This window comes from Poecilia latipinna, unplaced genomic scaffold (assembly GCF_001443285.1).
Source record: "Poecilia latipinna isolate Pla-1442-1.1 unplaced genomic scaffold, P_latipinna-1.0 Scaffold1372, whole genome shotgun sequence".
Lineage (NCBI taxonomy): Eukaryota > Metazoa > Chordata > Actinopteri > Cyprinodontiformes > Poeciliidae > Poecilia > Poecilia latipinna.
This window is the reverse complement of record NW_015113988.1, coordinates 66,547-87,045: the sequence shown is the minus strand read 5'-3', so window position 1 is coordinate 87,045 and position 20,499 is coordinate 66,547. Positions and strand designations below refer to the sequence as shown.

Genomic DNA, 20,499 nt, shown 5'->3' with positions numbered 1-20,499 from the left:
TAACATCCACTCGAGCAAAAATGTATTTCAAACACTTGTATTTTGTTTTATATGCATGTTTGGGTGTGGGTTTTAGTCAGTCTCTATTCAATGGAACTAGCACAATAATTTTATTATTAGTTAGCACAATAATCAAAATGTTGTTTCTTTTTATTATGTTTTAGATTAAACCTGGATTTAATCAGGTAAAAGGCTTTGCCATGTCACATGAGTGACATGGCAAAATGCGCCAATTTTTTTTATTTTAAAATAAGTAAAAATGTAAAAGTAGAGATGCTCCAGATTCAATTCAGATTTTTGATTTACAAAAACTACTGATTTTGTTTTCTAAAAATGACCACAACAATTGACTTTATAAGTTAGCAAAGATAACAAAAATCACAGGAAACAAGAGTACAGAGTCTAAATCCACCACTATCGTCCTCAGCATCAACATAAGCAGTGGTTCTAGTCTATAAGTACTTTTCCAAAACTTTGCTTCCCACACATGATGTAGCCCAACATGTCATTATTATTTATGTCTACATAAGATTTATATATAACCGTCTTATTGTAGCTACAAAATATCTTTCTGTCACTCACCAAAATCCTTTAGTTGTGTCCTGATTATGCATGTTTTCTGATCTTTCCCTTCCTGCAGGGCTTATATGAGTGTGAAAGAACTGAAGGATGAGCTAGACCTGAGCGGCAGCGACACACTCAATGTGTTTTTTGCCAGCAACTCGATGCGAGAAGAGCTGGCAGGAGCAGCAACGTGGCCATGGGCGAAGGAGGCTCTTACACACCAAGGTCAGTTACATAAGTAAAACAAAATATAATTTTGAATTTGGCATTCATTTGCAGTTCTTCAGCTTTGCAGGTGTCTGTGTTTGTTTTTCTCCTTCACAGTTGTGCTTTAGCTATGGAAATGTTGTTTCTTTTTTTTTGTAATCATCCATAAAACATTTTCATTACCCCTGATCTTAATGTTGTTCTGGCAGTGAGCTTCAGTGGAATAATTTCAACTGAAGTGTTAAACAATTCAGTCACTTCTGCATAAATATGTTGGCTATGGCTTCTTCTAACCATCCTAAGTTAATGGAACATTTTAATACACTGAGAAATACTTCTTTGTTCTCACTGCTTGCCGTAACTACGCAGTACACAACACTCAATCGGGGGACCTTATAAAAATAGTTGGTCATTCAAATTCAAATTAATCAAACAATTTATATAATAAATAATTTCTGGCATTTGTTGATTTATTGATGGAATATATTTAGTTTCAGGTTTAATTCAAATCTTACTAAAAACTTTTCTGAAGTTGATTGAAGTGCTCAGGTTTTGCATTATCCCTGATTGATCTAAAAACTCATTGTGTCAAGTGTTTTATGATGTGACACTCAGTTGAATGAAAGTTACAAAACATAGTTCACAATTGGAATCTGTACTCATGATAAATTAGCATTTTGTGTGATCAGTTTTGCTTGTTTGGTTCTCTGGTTGCGACATTTTATGAGTATTTTCCCATCCTCTGCAATTTCTAAATCCATGAAATGGTTTAATACATTTATGGATTACCACAAAATCTAATTCATTCCAGTTTCAGAAATAGTTGATGTATATAATAAGATGTTACACACTTGAAGCTTTAATTAGTCTCTTTTCTTGTAAATTTTGTGTCATTTGAAATACAGAGTAGTTAGAGGGACTGGCTTTCCAAGAAACACAAATATTTTATGTTTTCAGTTCTGCATTTCTTATCCCTTGCATAGGTGGGATGGTTCTCAACCCGTCCTACTTTGGTACAAAGGGCCACCAGAACACAATGATCCATGAGATGGGGCACATATTTGGGTTGTACCACGTCTTCAAGGGGGTGAGTGAGCGGGACTCCTGTGATGACCCATGTCAGGTAAGACAGATCAATCCTACTGTCTCTGATCACCCTGGATAGGATATGGGTCTAATTTATTTCATGGCATATACTGTATAAGTCGATAATCCACCTCCTTCATTTCTTCCTTTATTCTTTCCTTTGTTTCTCTCTTACTTTTTTACTTTCTTCACTCATTCCTTCATTTCTTCTTTCTTTAATTTTGTACTTTCTTTGTTTGAAGAAACAAACTAACGGAGGAATTTCCTTCCTTTCCTCTCTTCCTTTGTGTATCCTGGAAAACATTGTGAATTTGACATAAAAATATTTAAGAAGTAGGGATGCACCGATATGAACAACTGATCGGGATCAATATCTGATATTAATATTCCTGTTATGGCAGCAGTTTGCCTCATTTTTTGACACTGAAAAAAAATACAAAACCACTGAGATTGCTTCTCTGCTTCAGTTAAACATCCCACTACAAGGGATCAAGATGGAAATAAATATTGGTTATATGTATGTCGGACTTATCGAACCGATACTGATATCTAAAAAAAGAACTAACTTTTATAGAGATGTCACTACTGATAAATTGTGCTTTATGTCTAGTCTGAATGCTACAGTTTTTTTTGTTGTTTTTTTTTAACCCTTAAAACTAGAGATGCACCGATCTGATAATATCTGTATCGGTCCTGATATCGAAAGAGATTCTGGATCAGGTATTGGTGACAATGTGCCTGATCCATGAAGGCAGATCTATTCAGTGTAATTCTATGCATTGTGCTCTGATTGACAAAAACAAAAGGTTGACTACCTTGTTCAGACGTGTGTGATAAATAGTAAAGCATGACATCAGTTTGAGTTTCTTTATTATTTATTTTATGCAGATAAAATAAATAGGAATATTACTCCTATAGCAGCACAGACTGAACAAATTGAAGTTATTTTTTACATGTTTGACTAAGCTTGTAAAGCTATTGGTGTATTTAAATGAGCTGTACTGGTGCAGCGTCATCAAATAAAGTTGTAATTCAATAAATTCATGTCTGTTTAAAAAGAGACAGATTTTAAGTCAATTCAGCACTGTTTCTCTGTATCAGATGGACTGATACTAAGCCTCAAATATCTGTATCGGTATCGGAAGAGAAAAAAGTGGATCGGTACTTCCCTAATTAAAACTACAACCTGTTACACCCACTTTGTTGATAGTATCATTCCATAAACTCTTTGGTGCTTAAAGTCTATCTTTTTCATTTTCATGTTCATATTAATCTTTTATGTGTTTTGGCAGGAGACAATCCCTTCTATGGAGACAGGAGATCTGTGTGCCGACACTGCACCTACCACCAAATCCAAAACCTGCCATGACCCTGAAGCTGTCAACGACACATGTGGATTCTCCATCTACCATAACACGCCTTACAGCAATTACATGAGTTACACAGGTAGATGGAGGAAACAAATGCTTATAACAAAAAGCACCTTACACGTACATAACATGTGGGTTATGCATTTTTGCGCAATATATCCTGCAATCCAAAGTAATTTTTGAGCCTATTACATTTGAATAGGACATGTTGTCATTTAGACCTTTTGTCTTTTTAACAAAGATGAAAAAAATGATAACATTTAGTTATTTGAAATGTGTGTTTGAATCCTATGTTGAATTTGATTCTTAAAAATGTACTAAGTCTCTTTCAACCTCCCCACATCAGATGACAACTGCACCAACCACTTTACTCCCAATCAAGTGGCCAGGATGCATTGTTACCTTGATTTGGTCTACCAGAAGTGGCTGATGGACAGTCGGCCTGCTCCTGTCCCACTTCCCCCCATGGTGACGGGCCAAAGCACCAACTCTGTGTCCATATACTGGCTCCCACCAATGAGAGGATCACTTTTTCAAAGGTATGGAGACTTTATTTCATAGAATCATCATTTCTGAATCAAGCTTGTTGCTCACGTTCAGAGAGAATTTTTATGGATATGATAACTATGCATTTAAACAATTTGGGAAAGCTTAGATCTTATGGATATGTAATAGTATGAGTGAATGTTTGAGTTAAATAGAGGCCCACCTGTAGATGTATTCAAAGGCAACACCTCAAGCACACTTTTTTTTTCCATAGATGACATTGTTGAAAAATCTGAAAGACTGCATCTAAAAATTTGATAGTCAAGATATTATGAAGGGAATTATGAACCTCCACTAGTCTGGGTTATATTTCGCTTATGATAAAGCAAGTTCATGATCCATAAGATGATATCCAGAACAGTTTAAAAGGCGATTCTATTATAAACAAATAAGACTGACATGACACTGTCATAAACATGACATAACACCTGTCATGAACATGAATAAGCCTTCATGAATATTTATAACTGTTGTCATAAAGAGTCATTCAGTAAATCATGACACTTTTAATACAAAGAAAAGATTAACCAAGAAATCATTACTGATATAAATTTGTTATAAAAGTATTACTGATTGCACTTTAAAAATCAGGTATCTTTATGTTATTAAAGGTAAAGTTTAAACAGTAATGATTTCTTGGTTAATGTCAAGTTGTCATAACAAAGACATTTTGAATAATGTCAACTTTGTATTAAAAAAGTCATAATCTACCGAATGACGCTTTATGACAACAGTCATAAATATTCATGAAGGCTTATTCATGTTCATGACAGGTGTTATGTCATATTTATGAAAGTGTCATGACAGTCTTATTCACCCCCCTTCAAATAAAGTGTTATCCAAAGAACATTAACATCTGACTTTTAAGAACGTCTCTCATTATATTTACACTTGGCAAATAGAAGCAACTTTGCTAATCCTTGCTCACATAAGAGGCTTAGTTTGATTTAACATCAAACTTGTATTTTTAATGTAGTGTATGTAAATATTCAATTTTTACTAATCTGGGGCCAAGAGAGGCTTTTTAACCCGTGTCAGTTTTCAACAAACTACTACCCACCACAAACTATAAATGGATAATTTTTTGAAATATTTTAATTATAAAGGAGAAAGTCTATATGCAATACTCTCAATTTGCTCTATCAACCAGTAACTAAATTAATCTATTTATCATCTTCTGCTCAGATGACTCTATTGTATGGCTCAGGTCCAATATTCATTTAACACGTAATCACAAAGTGTATATCCTCTTAGCTCCTCGTTTCGTGTGCCTGGCATCGACTGTGGAAACTGCGAGAAAGACGGCGTCTTCCACCAGTACGCCTTCCAGGCCTCGTCACCGCGCATCTGTGACACGTCGGGCTACTGGACACCTGAAGAGGCAGTGGGTCAGTCAGAATGATGTGTTTGGGTCTTGAGCGTCTGAGCGGAGGAGTCGTGCTTTTTGAATGTGTTTCAAATTCATGGGCTGGTAGTTGTCATTAAAGGTTAATAGCAATTCTTCACTTCACAGTGGGATTATAAACAATACTGGACATGAAAAATCACCAGAGCTTCATCAAAACAGATTGTATTTCCATATTTCCTCGTCCAAACAATGCAGTGCTGAAAAGAAAGTTTATGTTTCTAATGAGGCTTATGGTTGTTTCTATTAATCTTTCTGCTTCAAAACTACAGTTGACCAAGGTAAACACTTCCTCTGTTGTTCTTTTCACTGTAGGTAGGTATTAAAAAGTCAGGAATGTGGTAACACCAGTTAAATTTCTGCTTCAGTCTCGTATTTCTGTAGAGCAGGTCAGCTTTTCCTCACATTCACACACTCTTACACAATCACACGCAGCCTTGTCCTTGTAAATTCTAGGTGCGTGCAAGGCTAATAGCTCCTGGAAGAGGAAAAAACATAAAATCATTAAATGATAATAAGCCTCTGCTGCAGACCTCTCGCTCTGTGTCTGTCTTGATTTGGCCAAAACGAGAACAAGGACTCTTAAAGGTACATTGCCTTGCAAAAGGATTCAAATTTCTTGAACTTTTTCACATTTTACCGCGTTAAAAACACAAACTCCAACGTATTGTATTTCAGTTTTATGTAATAAAATTGACTCTGATTCCTCTAAATAGAACATAGTGCAATCAACAATGTTTAGAAGTCACCTTCTTATTAAATACTGTCTATTTGTGTGTAATTTAACTGTAGAACTTCAACAGCTTTTCTGAGAAGGCCACAGAGGTCTGACAGAGAACATTAGTGTACAAGCAGCTCCCTGAAGACTGAGAAATACAGCCTACAGGTCAGAGACAACCAAAACATGACTGCCCACGAAAAAAATAACACCCGGTGCACAAAGAGTGATAATCAAAGAAGCAGCAGAGAGGCAATGATAATTCAGGAGGAGCTGCAGACATACATTCATGACCTGGATGTGGCCCGAAATGAAAATGAATTTGATACCCCTGGCATAAATCGTCCCAGTCAAAGTCCAGACCTAAAACCTATTAAGAATTTGTAGCAAGACTTCAAATGCAACAAAGAGTCTATTCCATTCCAGTCGGACTTAATGCATTCCAAAGACGAGTAGACAAAGCTCAAATTGCTAGAGTTGCAAAGCTGGTACCTCAAAAGGCTTGCAGGACGAGAGACCTCATGTAGTATGAATGCTTTTGCAAGCCACTGTATGCATCTAACTGGGATAATGTTTGCTTTTCAAACCAAAGGAACTAAGAAATTGTGTCCTATACTTCTAAATATCACACATCTTGGATTTTACTATCCCAATTATGATCTTTTCTTTTGAGGAGGTATGGTTTCTTTTGACATGACAAATGGGGTGAGAGAAAGGAAGGAAAGGAAATACAATCAAATTAAAAAGACACAATAGGGAGATTGGAAAAATGAAATAAGCAGAGCAAAAAAAAAGAAAAAAAAGAAAGAAAACCCAAAAAAACCTGAAAGTACAAACACAATAACACTTTTCTTCTCTTCCATGGAAACTCTACCCAAATATGTGGAAATCCTCTGCTGGAATTTATGCTTTGAAAACAATCGGCAAAGAGAAGCGGGGGATTACAGCTACCCCTTTCGCTGCTGGATCATAATGATGATAAAGAGTCAATTAAAGTCTTACACTAAACAGAGGCATGCAGGTAACTGGAGACAGACAGTCTGTCAGGTTTCCTCACTTCCTTTCCACTGTGTCCCATAAAGACGATGTCACTTAAGGAACCCGTTGGGATGGCCAACATGACCTTCAGTTTCAGCTGTAAGAAAAGAGAATAGTATAAATATAACCCCTACAAAGTGTTTTCTGTGTTCTTGGCTCATTTAAGTCCGTTTTATGCCTTTTATTTTAATGCCTGGTGTCCTGTTGTGATGGAGCATTGTGGTTTATGAAGTAAGTCGAGTTCCTCGGGGCTCTCAGTTAAAAAAAAAAAAAAAGGACACACAGCAGGCTGAGCTCAGGAAGACTGTAGTTAAATAAAAGCACATTCAAATCGAAGGTTGCTTATATATGTGTAATATAAGTATGGAAAAAAGCTGGGAAATTACTTATAGAAGTCTAAATTTCTTAAAAACTTGCCATTTTAGTAGTGATGTGGATACTTTTGAGATTCATTGTAGCTTTCTTTGGAAATGGAAATACTGTTTTCAGTCATTCTTTGGCTTGAAATTGTAATCTTTGCTTAGATCCAAACTTTTCTTTTGAATAAATTTGTCAGGTTGTTCATTTTCACAAGAACCTGATCCCATTTCCAGTTTAGGTTAGATTTCCCCTCAAACCGCTTGTTTACCTACTCTGAATTTGGAAATTCTGCAGACCACGAAGGTAGCAGAAAGCTCATTTACTTCAAACCAGCCCATTTTAGTGTGGTTATGGAACAGTGGGTTTTATTATTAGCTAATTACTTTAGGAATTTTATTTAACCCCCTTTGGTTGAACCTGGCTGCTTCCAAATCAAGAAAATGGATAAAAACCTCAAATGAACTTGACTTGACTTACATGCTGATATAGCACTTTTGAAAAATAGGAGGCGTTAATTTTATCAATCAGTTATAAAAGCTTTATCACTGTTATAATTCAAGATAATAAAAGCACAAAACCATAAGCATCCAAAGACTGTGTGTTCACAGATCCAACTACTGTAAATTTATGTTTTCTCACTTCAGTTGTACTATTTTTTTTTTACATAATTTACACAGAAACTTGATTTTCTTTTGGATTTATTTTGAATTTACTATTTAAGCTCCATGTTATGTGGCATGCAGACTGGGAAAGGAAATGCGGTTCTCATCCGGATAATCTTAACTAAAAACACAGTGATTAACCAGACCGCAATATTCATTAAAAACACTGTTAAGCTGTATAACTTCATCTGACTGCTTCCATGTGAACCAGAAAACACTTACAAGTAAAACCTTTATGGTTTTATGTGCATGAACATCTTAAGAAGAGAATGTGTGTTGTTTTTTTTTTAAAGAAAGCTTCATTGTTTTTCCTTGAAGTCAAAATATCAGTTGTTGTTTTGGGTTTACTGCGTTGCAATTCTGATGCTGCAAATATATAAATACGTTCAGACAGGACATAAGTGAAAGACATATTGCCAGTAGCTTCATTATGTGTTAATAAAGAAAGAATATTGGTCTATTTCCTATATAGTTTACTGTAGATCTTAATTTTGCGAAACTGCTTTATACTAGTACCTATTGCTAAATTTAAATTCCAATCACACGCTAGTCAGTTTTTATGGGACAAAGAGAAATTCCAGCTACAAAAGCCATAAATGAATGAGAGTTCAGGTTAAAGTCTGACAAAGAAACTCTGTCTAAGCACTTTTGCATTTTAATGATGCAGAATGGACACAGTTATTGGAAATCTTCTTTTAGGTTGCACACACTATATTCATGTACCTTAAGCACTTCTTATATCTGACACATCTACTTCAACATACTTGTCAAAGCTTTGACTTTTAACATTTTTATGTTTTGGAAATTATTTTGTGAAAACTTTCAGTTTGATAGACCGACAAATAAAACCAAATAAAACTGAAGGTTTTGCTTGTGACGAAACAAAACATGGAAAAACATCATTTGATACTGAAAACTTATGGGAGTTACCGTATGCTGCATCTGCGTGGATTACAATGTTTCTTACCTCAGGGCCGCCAGATGTGGAACAGGCTTGTGAACCCAGTCTGCAGGCCTGGAGTCCTGAGCTCAGTCTCTATGATGCCAACGTGACGTCGCCATGCCCTGAAACAGAGGGCTGCACCCTGACTCTACGATTCCTGCACCCTGTCGTTCCACACGGACTCACACTATGGGTGACCTATACATCCACGAGTAAGTATTAGCGGATAACTAGTATGTTTTAATTTCTGTGGTGCGTTGGCTCCATGTCTAGTGACTAATGGTTGATGAATTATTGATACCAATGAATCAGAGTTTAAAAAGATATGCTCAAAGAGAGGCAGGTTAAGTTTTCTGCAGTAAAGATTTTACACGGACACATGACATTTAAGAGTGATTTTACACAAACACATGCTTGACGTTTTTTTCTGTGAAGTCAACAATCTTGACTTTACTTGCAAATCTGAATGTTTTTCCAAATATGAGCATAACATTATTTTTTAGTGCTTTTAAAAATTTCTTTTAGGATCTTGTAGTTTCCTTTCAGGGTGAACTTGCTTGCATAATGACACCAAAGTATGCTGGTAGTTACTTTGAATGTTGTCATTTTAAGTGGAATCCATTACCAGAATTAGTCTGCTGTAATTTTCTTCCGAAGGGGATAGCAGTTTTATTCTTAAAGTTTTTGTTCACTTGTACTTTAACAATCAGGAGCTCACCAAACTGTCTAAGATTTGAACAGGGCAAACCTTCTCTTTTTTAATTTCTTTACAGAAAATGTGTTTTTATTCTTCAATCTTTTATACAACTGGAAGTGGTCAGTCTTTTAACACTCACACAAGCACATGGGTCTTCTAGTTTTACACAAACCTGCAGTAATAGTTTGTTGCTTAAGACAAATCAATGACACCTAAATAGATGTTTTTGTCTCCTCTTCTCTTCTTTCGCCTCAGACAACCCTTCCATATCCAACATTGAGCTGATTACAGATGCGGGGAATAGCATTCACCTCGGACCACAGCATGTCTTCTGTGACATGCCCCTAACCTTGCGCCTCGACACCAACAACGCTGCAATATCGGCCGTCAAACTCTCCACGTTTGATGAGAAAATGGAAATCGATGCAGCCATGTTGTCTTCAGGCCCCAGCAGCTCTCTTTGCTCTGGCTGCCAGCCCGTGCAGTACCGAATTCAGCGGCAGCCGCCGTTTACCAGCAAATCCCCTCCGCCTCAGATGGGGCAAACGTTCACCGACAGGTAATGGCTCAATGTTGGCTCATCCAGCTGGTTTTACCCAACCTGATTCACTAGAAATGTTTGTCATTTTATAATAAGTTATATATTGGATACAACCAAAGATGTGTGGAATAAAGAACAAGGACCTGTCGACCATGGTGTGATCATCAATCAGATATTAAATGCATGAGTATGTATTCCCCGTTTCTCACCTCTTATTCTAACTAAAGCCAAAAGATATGGCCGTAAAAACTCTGTTTTGGACTGCAATAGAGTCTGATTGTACATTCACACCTTCCCGAACGAAGCGGACTGAACGGACTTGAGTTCTATTAAAACGGACTAACCAGGGCTGGTGTGAATGCACCCTCAGACTCAGTCAGGTTAGATGACCGGCCGTGTTTTGGTTGGTCTGAAGTTGTTTTAGTAGCTTTTTCATTTTTGGATGATAATAGAGAGATGCTCTTTCAGATACTCAAAACGTGAGAACTTGTTTGAAGCTGTTCTACAACTTTCTCCCTGACCTGCCTGCTGTGTCCCTGTTCTCTTCATGATGCTATTTATTCGCTAATGTTCTCCAACAAACTTCTTGGGTCTTTGCAGAACAGCTGGATTGATACTGGGATTAAATTACACCCAGCTCACTCTATTTATGGGCTATTGATTGGGTGAATGTGGAAGGGCAATTTCTTGCTTTGGATTTTATTTAGGAGTATCGAAGTAAAGGGATCTGATTTTTTTATTTAATTAAAAAAAGAAAATTACATCTTTTTAGGTCTTTATGACAGTTGTGCGCTACTTTTAATTTGTCTGTCCCATTAAAATCCCAATTAAAATAAATTGAAGTTTGTGGATGCAATGTGTCAAAATGTGAAAGGGGTCAGGAGGTTTGAATACTTTTGCAAGGCAGCATATTTATAGAGTCTCTTGGATGAATGACGTGTTTTGCAAAAGATAGCCATGGTGCTTAACGGGAAATACCAAAATACTCTGTCTCCTGTTGCCAGTAATGACTAAGGTTATATGATTAGCTATGAAATATTAGTAAAAATGTGGAAGAAGTGCCAGCAGATAATCTCATGCACACATTATAGTCTGACATGTAAGTAGCTCACGGGAAAATATGAAGAGAAAGGATAAAGATATGGCCGTAAGCAAATTCCAGTGTGTATCGGAGTGTATGTGTCCTCAGATCTACTAATCTGTAGACATGTCTTTTAAAAGTGTTTGGGTCTGGTTCTGTTTAAAAAGCTCAGAACACAAATGTTTCCAACACGGGGATGCCGTGTGTAGCTGATCCAAATCTGTTTCAACAGCCATATACTTAATCAAAAGCTTGCTGGAGTTTCAGGCTGACTGGAATCAGTTTGTATCCTGTCTCATATTGCGGGGTGTCCAAACGATTACTGGAATCCAACTACAACCACCACAAGCTTTGCTATTTCTTTTTTTTTGTTTTTGTTTTTTCAGGAAATACCCTTCACCCGAAATATCTGACTTCTCGGCTGCAATGCTTTTCCATACATTCAAAGCTGGTATAAGTGTGTGGATATGGCATCTGGAACACATGATTGCAGATCTGTCGATTTCAAACGTGTGTTCTGAATTTCTGAGAAGCTGTCACCGTTTAAAAGGGTAGGCGAGATGTTAGATGTGCACGGCTTCAAAAACAGCTTATTTTTCAGAGAACACGTCTCCTATGTTACACAAGCTGCATCTAAGTGCAAAAAGATGCAAGGACCGGCGGGGATTGAGTTATGTGGGACTGAAGAGGGCAGAGAGAGGTTGATGTGAGGAGAAGGGAGAGCAACAAGCTTGAAAAATAATGAGAGTGGAAAGAGATGGGAGGAAAACAATGGCAATTAGAAACGATACAGGGAGAGAGGAAATTGTTAAAGAGACGTGTCGACAGAGTGCTGGGTATTTTTCTTTTATTAATTCCTTCTCTGAGATCACTTTTTTTTTTTTACATACAACACAAATTAAAGTATCAGAGATCACTGACAGAGCCATGTTCTGAATCCAGTTCAAATTTATGAAAGAGTTTTATCCTTTATTTAGGCAGTTAGCTAGACGACACATTCAAAAACATATTTTATTCCACATTCGAATCCAATTTATTTAAAACTAAGCTGTCTATAGCTAGTCTTAATCCAATAATACATCAAGGTAGAAAAAAAATCTCTGATAAAGACTCCTTAGAGTGCAGTAAAATAACACATTAAAATTGACTAGAATTACATGGTTATTGCGTTACATTTCTGACTTGAATAGACGGGTAAAAGTGATTCTTCTGACTTATTTAGTAAGTTTTTGAATTTCTGTGTGTAACATAATTCAGTGCATTTAGAGTTAATTGCAAAACTTGATAAAAAAAAAAGTTGATTTCCTGCTTCAAAAACATTGCTTTGAACTATTTATTTGTGATCACCTTCTGGGAAGATGTGAGCCCAGTTCGCAAATATGATGTCTGATCATATTTCACAGTGTTTTTTTTAAAAGATGACAAACTGAACTCATCCTGGGATACTGGGGTTTGTGACTTCAACTTTGTTTTAGACGCAGTGTATTTGTGTCAGACAAGACTCTCTTTATAGTCACTGCCCACCAACACAGATCAATAATCATGAACTGGAGTCAAAGTACTGTTTGGCTTTAAGGACATTGTACACTGCAAGGTTACAGATAGGGAATACAGTAAATTTCACTTTTACTGATGCAACATCAAAACCTTTTATAATCCAAATGACTCAGACAGACAGCATTCATTTTTGAATAGAAGAAAGTTTGCTGCCTCGCTCATACAAAAACAAAATCTGGCACCAAAACCCGCATATTGACATTAATTTTTTATATTGCTCTGTAGATATGATCAGTTTATGCAAGTCTTACTTGTTTAAAGAACACAGCAGGTGTAAAGGTTTTGAAGATTATTACAACGCCATGCAAAAGTATTCACACCCCTAGAACTTTAACCTTACAATCACAAACTGTAATGTATTTTTGCTGGGAATTTATGAGTATTTCAAAGTATTTCCTATTTGAAAAGGCTGGTGTCCTGCAACCTTTGGGTGCATCCTTACTCCAAACTACTGAATTCTTACTTCACCATTTAGCATTAAATACCATCGAAATCACAAAATGAGGAAAAAAATTCAAGGAGGACAACATTTTTCAACAGAAATATGCAATATTTCAATAGATATACATAGAAAAAAGTTAATTTGCCTATTCTTATGTTTTTCAGCTCTGTTACGCAGGGAGTGAAGTACCAGTACACGATCCAGGTGGAGACCGGCCGCCTTCTCAGCTTCCCCTCTCCGCCTCTTGTCTATACACCTGGACAGACCTACTGTGGGGACGGAGCCATTCAGGGGTCTGTGCTGTTCAATTGCATGAACTTTGGTGACCGGTTGAATATTTCCAATAGAGAAACAGCTGGAAATGCTGCTGATGCTGCTGCTTCTCCCCCCGCAGGGCAGAGGAGTGTGACGACAGCAATCTGTTAGATGGTGACGGCTGCACTAAGAAATGCCTCAAAGAGACGGGCTTCAATTGTGTTGGTGTGTACACAATTCAGAAAACACATTATGTTGTATTGCGTCTTTCAAAGAAAGTGTAGCCCTTTTATGATGTCCCACATTAAAATCGCCAACCTGGGTCGTACATATTAAACTTAAGCAGCACATAAACTTTCAGTGTGAAAGAGTAGTCACTAATCTGCCAAAAATCTCTCATTTGTGCATGCAGCAGCGTTTAGTTAGAGCTATCCTGCCAATCAAATTGCATTTACAAGACATAAAAGCTTCTGGCTTGAGTGGATTCCACAAACCATTAATGCAACATCACAGCAACATAAGGGAAAACAGATGAGGCAAGGGGTAAAATAAGCAAGATTTTGGTTTGTTAACTTTCCATGGTTTTCTTTGAAAAGCAATCTGACATTAGGTTGGCTAAGACACATCAGAGAAAAACACTGGTTAGCTTGAAAACACAACTCCGTCTGCAGTCAAACGTCATGTTTCTTTATTAATGTTGGTGTTAATCGGTCTCTTTACTTCTGATAAATGAAACTTGTTTTCAAAGATCAACTAGTGAGTTGGATAAGATAGTTGCATAAAACGGCTAAGAATAATAATTATGTCTTTGACTTTCATGCCTTATCTTTAAAGAATGTTTCTACATTTTCGTCCATTATGCAGCTTTTTTAGCCTCATCAGGTCACAACTGAAATAAAAACCGAGGCTTTTGTCTGACATTAAAGCTAGGTCATGTCTCTATCAGCTTTTCACATCTGCAGACGGAGCTTTCAGCCCATTCTTTGAAAAATAGTTGCAAGTTCTGAGACAGAATAATTTACAGGATATAAAAATGAAAGGTTTAAACCAAGTTTCGAGGAGGTTCTGTCACGAGGTTTGTGGGGTGAATCCATTTTTTTTTTTTTTTACATTAGGTCATATTACGAATTTGTCAACAATAATTCTCTCTGGCAAACTAAGACAAACAAAAGATTCCTTTCTTGATAAGATCAGACATTAGGCTGAGTGAAACAAGTCATCAGCTCTCTTCTACCTTGTTCCTTTTCAACAGATTCAAAATTTATCTTCCATATCAAGGTATGTTTGCCCAGATGCTCTGCTTTCGCCAGACGCTCTATCTCATAAATACTTCAAAATGTTACAGACTATGCACAGATCAGCTGAGATCAAACAGCATATTGCTTTTATTTCAAGCTTTGTGTTTGTTCCACTGACAACTGGGCGGTAGTTATTCATACATTTTGTAAGGGATTATTTTATGAGCGCTTGTTACAGGACTGAAAAAGGAGTGAACAACACTGATCTGAGCTATTTTATTGCAGCTCTAGCTGAACGTTCAGGGCTGTTGTCATGTTGAAAGGTTAACCTCCTCCTACTGCGTTGAGGGTGGTTTGCTGTGTTACTGTCTTGCCACCCACATGTTGCTTGTAGGTCAAAAAGTTCAATATTGAGCTAATCTGGTCACAGCTCTGTAACCTACATGGTTCGTGACACACTCCAAATGGATCGTCTTTGCGGCTGGAAAGAAAAATGTGAGATTTTTGGCAGATTCAACAATAGTCATTCACACTGAAGGGAATATTCTGCTAAATGTTTTAGCTGTATGACACAAGTTGATGGGTTTAATACATAAACATTTAGAAAATCCTATGATTTAGACTGAAATTGATATTTTTATAATAACCTCATAGTTAGAAAGTTGCTGATTGCAGGGACTAATCAATAATCTTTCTGTCTATATATTTCTATAAGCAGTTTTTAGTTATTGAAAACATGAATAGTAAAGATATGACTATCATTAAACAGGTTTTTAAGGAATAATTCAGTATCAAAATCTGGAACCATTTAGAAGTAGTTTGTTCTGGATTTAACTGTCTTATTGTCCAAAAAACAACTTGGTGCGTGTTCAAGATTGCGTCTTATAAAGTTTGTTAACGACCACTTATTCTGTTGTTATATACGCAGAATAACAGTCTAATTTTAAAGGCTGTGTAAACCCCAGGTCAGGTGGTTGAAAAGCTGTAAAACGTACCAAAAAGCATGCAGCAAAACAAGTCAAAAGACAAACAAATATGCCGCAAAGAGTGGCCCCGTCATCTGTGAATCCACCACAAGACAAAAATGCTTTGTGTCTCCACCCTCATGCATGCAAACAGACCACAACAGAAGCCTCACGACAAAACACAAAAGGGAATTTAGCCAGAATGCTTCGGAACCCCAAGGCCGAAAACTCTGTGTTTATTTTTTACATTAGGTCATATCATGAGTTGGTCTGCAGTCATTGTTTCTGGCAAAGAAGCAGATATGAAAAATTACATTCCAGATAAGATCAGACATTAGGCTGAGTGAAGCAAATCATCAACCCTGCAGTCGTATCATTTTCCTTCTCAGCAGATTTAACATTTATCCTCCATATCAAGGTATGTTTGCCTAGACGCTCTCCTTTTGCCAGAAGCTCTTTCTCATAAATGCTTCAAAATATTGCAAAGACTATGTGCAGGTCAGCTGAGATCAAAGAGCACATTGCTTTTATTTCATGCCATGTATTGTTTCCACTGGCAGCTGGATGGTAGTTATTCATGTATTTTGTAAGGGCTTATATTACGAGAGCTTGTTACAGGACTGAAATTTCCATCATCCAGTGAATTTATTTGTCAGGGGGAGAAAAAGAAAAAAAAAAAGCTGAGGCAGACCCATCAAACCTTCCCTCCCCTCGACCACCGTCTCACAACAGGCCCTGCCATGCCGTGACTGAAGCTATTACATCTCCTGTTATACAATAAAAGACATGACTAGGACGGGGAAAAAATTGGCAACAACAGATTTTTGCAAATTTCAACTCTTAAAACCAATTATTCTGTTTAACATCTTAGTCATAGAATATTTGTTTGGGTTTTCACTTACCACATTTGTTTTCCTGTTTGTAGATCACAGACCTTTCTTTGACTTGTATCAAAGTACCTTCTCTGTCCTGCATACCTACATATCCCGAGGTATTAAGGGACACATTAGCGTTTTTGTCTCACTGTCTGACATTAAATTGTACTAATCCTTTTGTGGTTTTGATTCCTATCTGTAGGGTTTAGAGAATCCTTTGTTTCTTTTTATTTTCTTAAAACTGAACTTTGCAAACATTCTTTTAATGTCGCTCAGCTATAAATGCTAACCTGTTTGACTTGAGCGAGATGATAAATTACCTGTACTACTTGTATAAAACTTTATCTAGTCCAGCGGACTCAAAAGTACTTTAAACCACATTTAGTCATGCACAAATTCATCCCCTGATGTTTTGGGTATTCCCCCACAACCTTCTGACTGCAGTTTGGCCTATTCCCTCTGACATAGTTGGTGTAACTGAGTAAAGCTTGTTGGCCGCCTTGCTTCCACAAATGAGGATAAGCTTTAAATAAAAAATATTTTATTAATCTTAGCTGACCTGTAATAGGAAACATTTAATCTGATTTAATGTGAGACCTACCTTTAAGCTCTTCATGTCATATCACCTTGAGGGTGCCTGAGTTTCCAAGGCTTGAGCAGTATCTTAGCTGTTCCAATTTTCTTTTAGACAGATCTCCGATGCCATTTCTGGGACTTCCTAGAATTGATTGTCTAAGAAGTTCCAGAAACAACAATTCCAGCGATCATTGGTACCAATGAGACTTTTGTTTTTTTGTGTGTTTTCCCTAATGTCTCTGTTGCTCTAGAGCCACTGTCTCCTATCTTCTGTGTCTAACAACACACAGTATTTTTACTAATTTGCCTTCACATGTTTATCTGTCTGAATTTGGCGGTCCCTGAACATTACATCCCCATAATTCCCCACCATTCTTGGTCTACTGTGGTTAATAAATATGTTGCTCAATATCCCAGCCACTGACACCTTCCCCAGATGTGATACCCTCCAGACTCTTTTGCTCTTCCCCTACGGTTCTGGTATTTTACTGCTCCAATTAGTGCCTCTTTTCTGTCCTTTTTCCAGCTTACTCTAGCAAACATTCCCAAAAACTCTGTAAAGAAATCAGGTAGATTTCTGTTTTAGACACAGAGGAATGTAGTTTCTCGTGACTCACTTTGGTTGCAATTCCTTTCAGAGTACAATGCGTTTCTTTTAGCATTAATGAGTAGTTTTATTTCTTTTCCCACCGACACCCTAAGGTCAACTGAGGCGCCTTCAAGATGAAAATAACAGACTAGGTCACCGATTAAGTTTCTGTTTGTTAATATCACACAGTTACGGTAATCTCTGATAAAGAACCAAAGTCAAAGTTCATGTCTTGCCATAATTTGCAGCCTGTTGACACCAGAGGCACAGTTGAGTTGGTGTGGCTGTCATGTGGAGTTGCCAAAGAAAATACCAAATAGATTTGCTCAGATTTGGTTCACTGACAAACAGATTTGGATGATGGTCTGACAGTGGGAGAGAAGCGTACACCTTGCCAGATGAAAAGAACAGGCTGTGTATTCTTCCATAAATCGTCTTCGCTTTCTTTTCTCTGTTCCCTAAGGTGAACCTAGTCAGTGTTATGTCTTTGACGGCGACGGCGTGTGTGAAGAATTTGAGCGGGGATCAAGCGTGCAAGACTGTGGTTACTTCACACCTTTGGGCTACACAGATCAGTGGGCTTCCAGTGCCTCTGCTTCCCACCAGGACCCCAAACGCTGCCCTGCAGTCGCTGCCACAGGGGAGCCATCCCTTCCCAAGGTATAAAATAGGAGGCAGAAATTGTTCAAATCCTGATTTTTGCAAATCCTTATGCAATGGAGGAGCTGCAGTATGAAATAAATAATCCTGAAAGTATCCTTTTTATAAAAAACAAAAACTTTTTGTCTAGATATTAGTTTTCAAGATACAACACAGAGGATTTGTGTGAGGGGCAAATGTCAAAAGGACTAAAAACATTTTAAAGGAGTTGTCTTCATGTAAAAATAAAATCTATATTGAACAGCTTGGCATGTTTTTCATTGCTGCTATGCGGCAACTGTGCTATTGTAATGCAAAAGGAAAATGTGTTTGTCAGTTTGTGAAGGCAGTTTGCATTCACAATCTGCAGCCCTGAGTCAATTTTCACAAATCCATCTTTACATGCGGAGCGTCAGTGCAAAGCGATTTTCAAGTCTTGCTACAGATTCCTAGTTGAACTTATGATAGAGCCACTGCAACGCAGGAATGTGTTTTGCTGTCCTATATTCCATTTTAACTCTGTTATTATCCTGACGGAAGTTGAACCTCTTTCCACATTTAGACGTTTGTTGAAATCCTTACAGGTTTTCCTTCAGGCTAGCCCCATATTTATCTAAATCCATATTTCTCAGCTCTGAATAATTTCCTTAGTGCTGCTGATGTAAAGCCTCCGTAAAGGATAATATTGACACTACCATGTTTAAAGTGTTGGCATTTTGTAAATATGAAAAAACATAGTTTTTATAAAAAATACATACAGTAGCTTTAAGGCCAATTTCTTTCTTGTTTTTTTTTTTTACTTGCAGTTTTTTGCCCAAAGGTCACACATAAAACAATGCACCTCCAGAATACAATTGAGGTTAGGTAAGTTTAAATAGAGGTTCTTGTTAAAGTAGCACACAAAAACAACCTCCTAGGTAGTTTTATCACGGAAGGATTATTGACCTCAGAGTTGGCAAAGAGGCGACGTTTTTGTACCACAGTGTTTGTAAAAGAAAGAAAATGCAATAAAGAACAGGAATCCAAGAGTCATGAGTAAAGTCAGAGTGACCTATCAAGTCCTACCATATGATGAAATGCCAAACCCTCCTGAACTCTGATTTCTGTAATTGAGACTACTGACACGAAGAACATTATTCCACCAACAGCTGAATAAGGAACATAAACAAACGTTATTTTGGGACCGGTTTGGATGGCGGATCAAATCTAGTAATATGAGCTCTGCAGGTAAATATTTGACCAAGAATGTGAAACAAAAGTAGGCCCGCAGTAATTAAGAAGGTAACATTGTGAATGAAACCTGGTTTAGCGGTGTTTGACAAAAAGTATTTGCTTATTTGCAGAGCCTTGCAAAAGCCTTTATGCCATTGAACTTTTTCCACATCTAGTCACTTAAATCAATGTATTTTATTGGGACTTTGTGGGATAAAGTGACTAAAAATTAGCACAAAATGGTGAGGTAGAAGGAAAATGATTAATTATTTTCTAAATTTCTTAAAAATAGATCTGAAATGTAACCTGTCAGAGTTGACACCTATTAACACAGATTAAATAACACAGGAAAGACAAGAGAAAGTTAGATTCTGAATACTCTCGAAGAGAACAGACAGAGATGTGCTTTCAGTTACAAATCTCCAACTGCTCTCAAGCACATTTGCCTGCCCCTCTCTTTTTATTGTCTTTAGGATCCCTAATCACAGAGAGCTCTGGAACTCTAAAGGGAGGGGGAAAGACACTTCATCACACAGTCACAGCGCCAAGATTATCACTAACTAACAACACAATCTATCTCGCACTAGCTTATCCAGTTCCTGACCCAGGATCAAGCAGGACAAGTTGTGAATCTTCACAGCGATGGTTTTATAGCTATCTAAGAGGTCAAAGCAGGCCGTTCTGAGAAGAGCTGCTGTCACTGCTCTTCTTCAGAGAAGCCTCCTCTGAGGAAGGAAGCAGAGTGATTAACAATACAGAAACATTCCTTAAAACCTATGACTAAACTAAATAAGTAAGAATACATAAACTAAGAACATAATAAAGATATAACAAATAGTTGATAATAATACAATTTACCTAACAGTGGAGCTTTAAAGGTTGAAAAAGGTCATTTTGGAGAAAATCTCATCAACATCAATATTTCCACTAAAT

The 20,499-nt window shown here is 37.1% G+C and overlaps 1 protein-coding gene across 1 annotated transcript in view; it reads left to right on the top strand.

Annotated features, from left to right (window-relative positions):
• The window catches only part of pappa2 (pappalysin 2), a 77,554-nt gene that overhangs the window by 16,843 nt on the left and 40,212 nt on the right, over window positions 1-20,499 (top strand). The window contains exons 5-14 of the mRNA XM_015056289.1: window positions 641-789; window positions 1,755-1,894; window positions 3,150-3,303; window positions 3,574-3,766; window positions 5,028-5,161; window positions 8,929-9,111; window positions 9,852-10,155; window positions 13,382-13,510; window positions 13,612-13,697; window positions 18,179-18,375. Coding sequence (XP_014911775.1) covers window positions 641-789; window positions 1,755-1,894; window positions 3,150-3,303; window positions 3,574-3,766; window positions 5,028-5,161; window positions 8,929-9,111; window positions 9,852-10,155; window positions 13,382-13,510; window positions 13,612-13,697; window positions 18,179-18,375 — 1,669 coding nt within the window. The remainder of the gene's footprint in view (window positions 1-640; window positions 790-1,754; window positions 1,895-3,149; window positions 3,304-3,573; window positions 3,767-5,027; window positions 5,162-8,928; window positions 9,112-9,851; window positions 10,156-13,381; window positions 13,511-13,611; window positions 13,698-18,178; window positions 18,376-20,499) is intronic.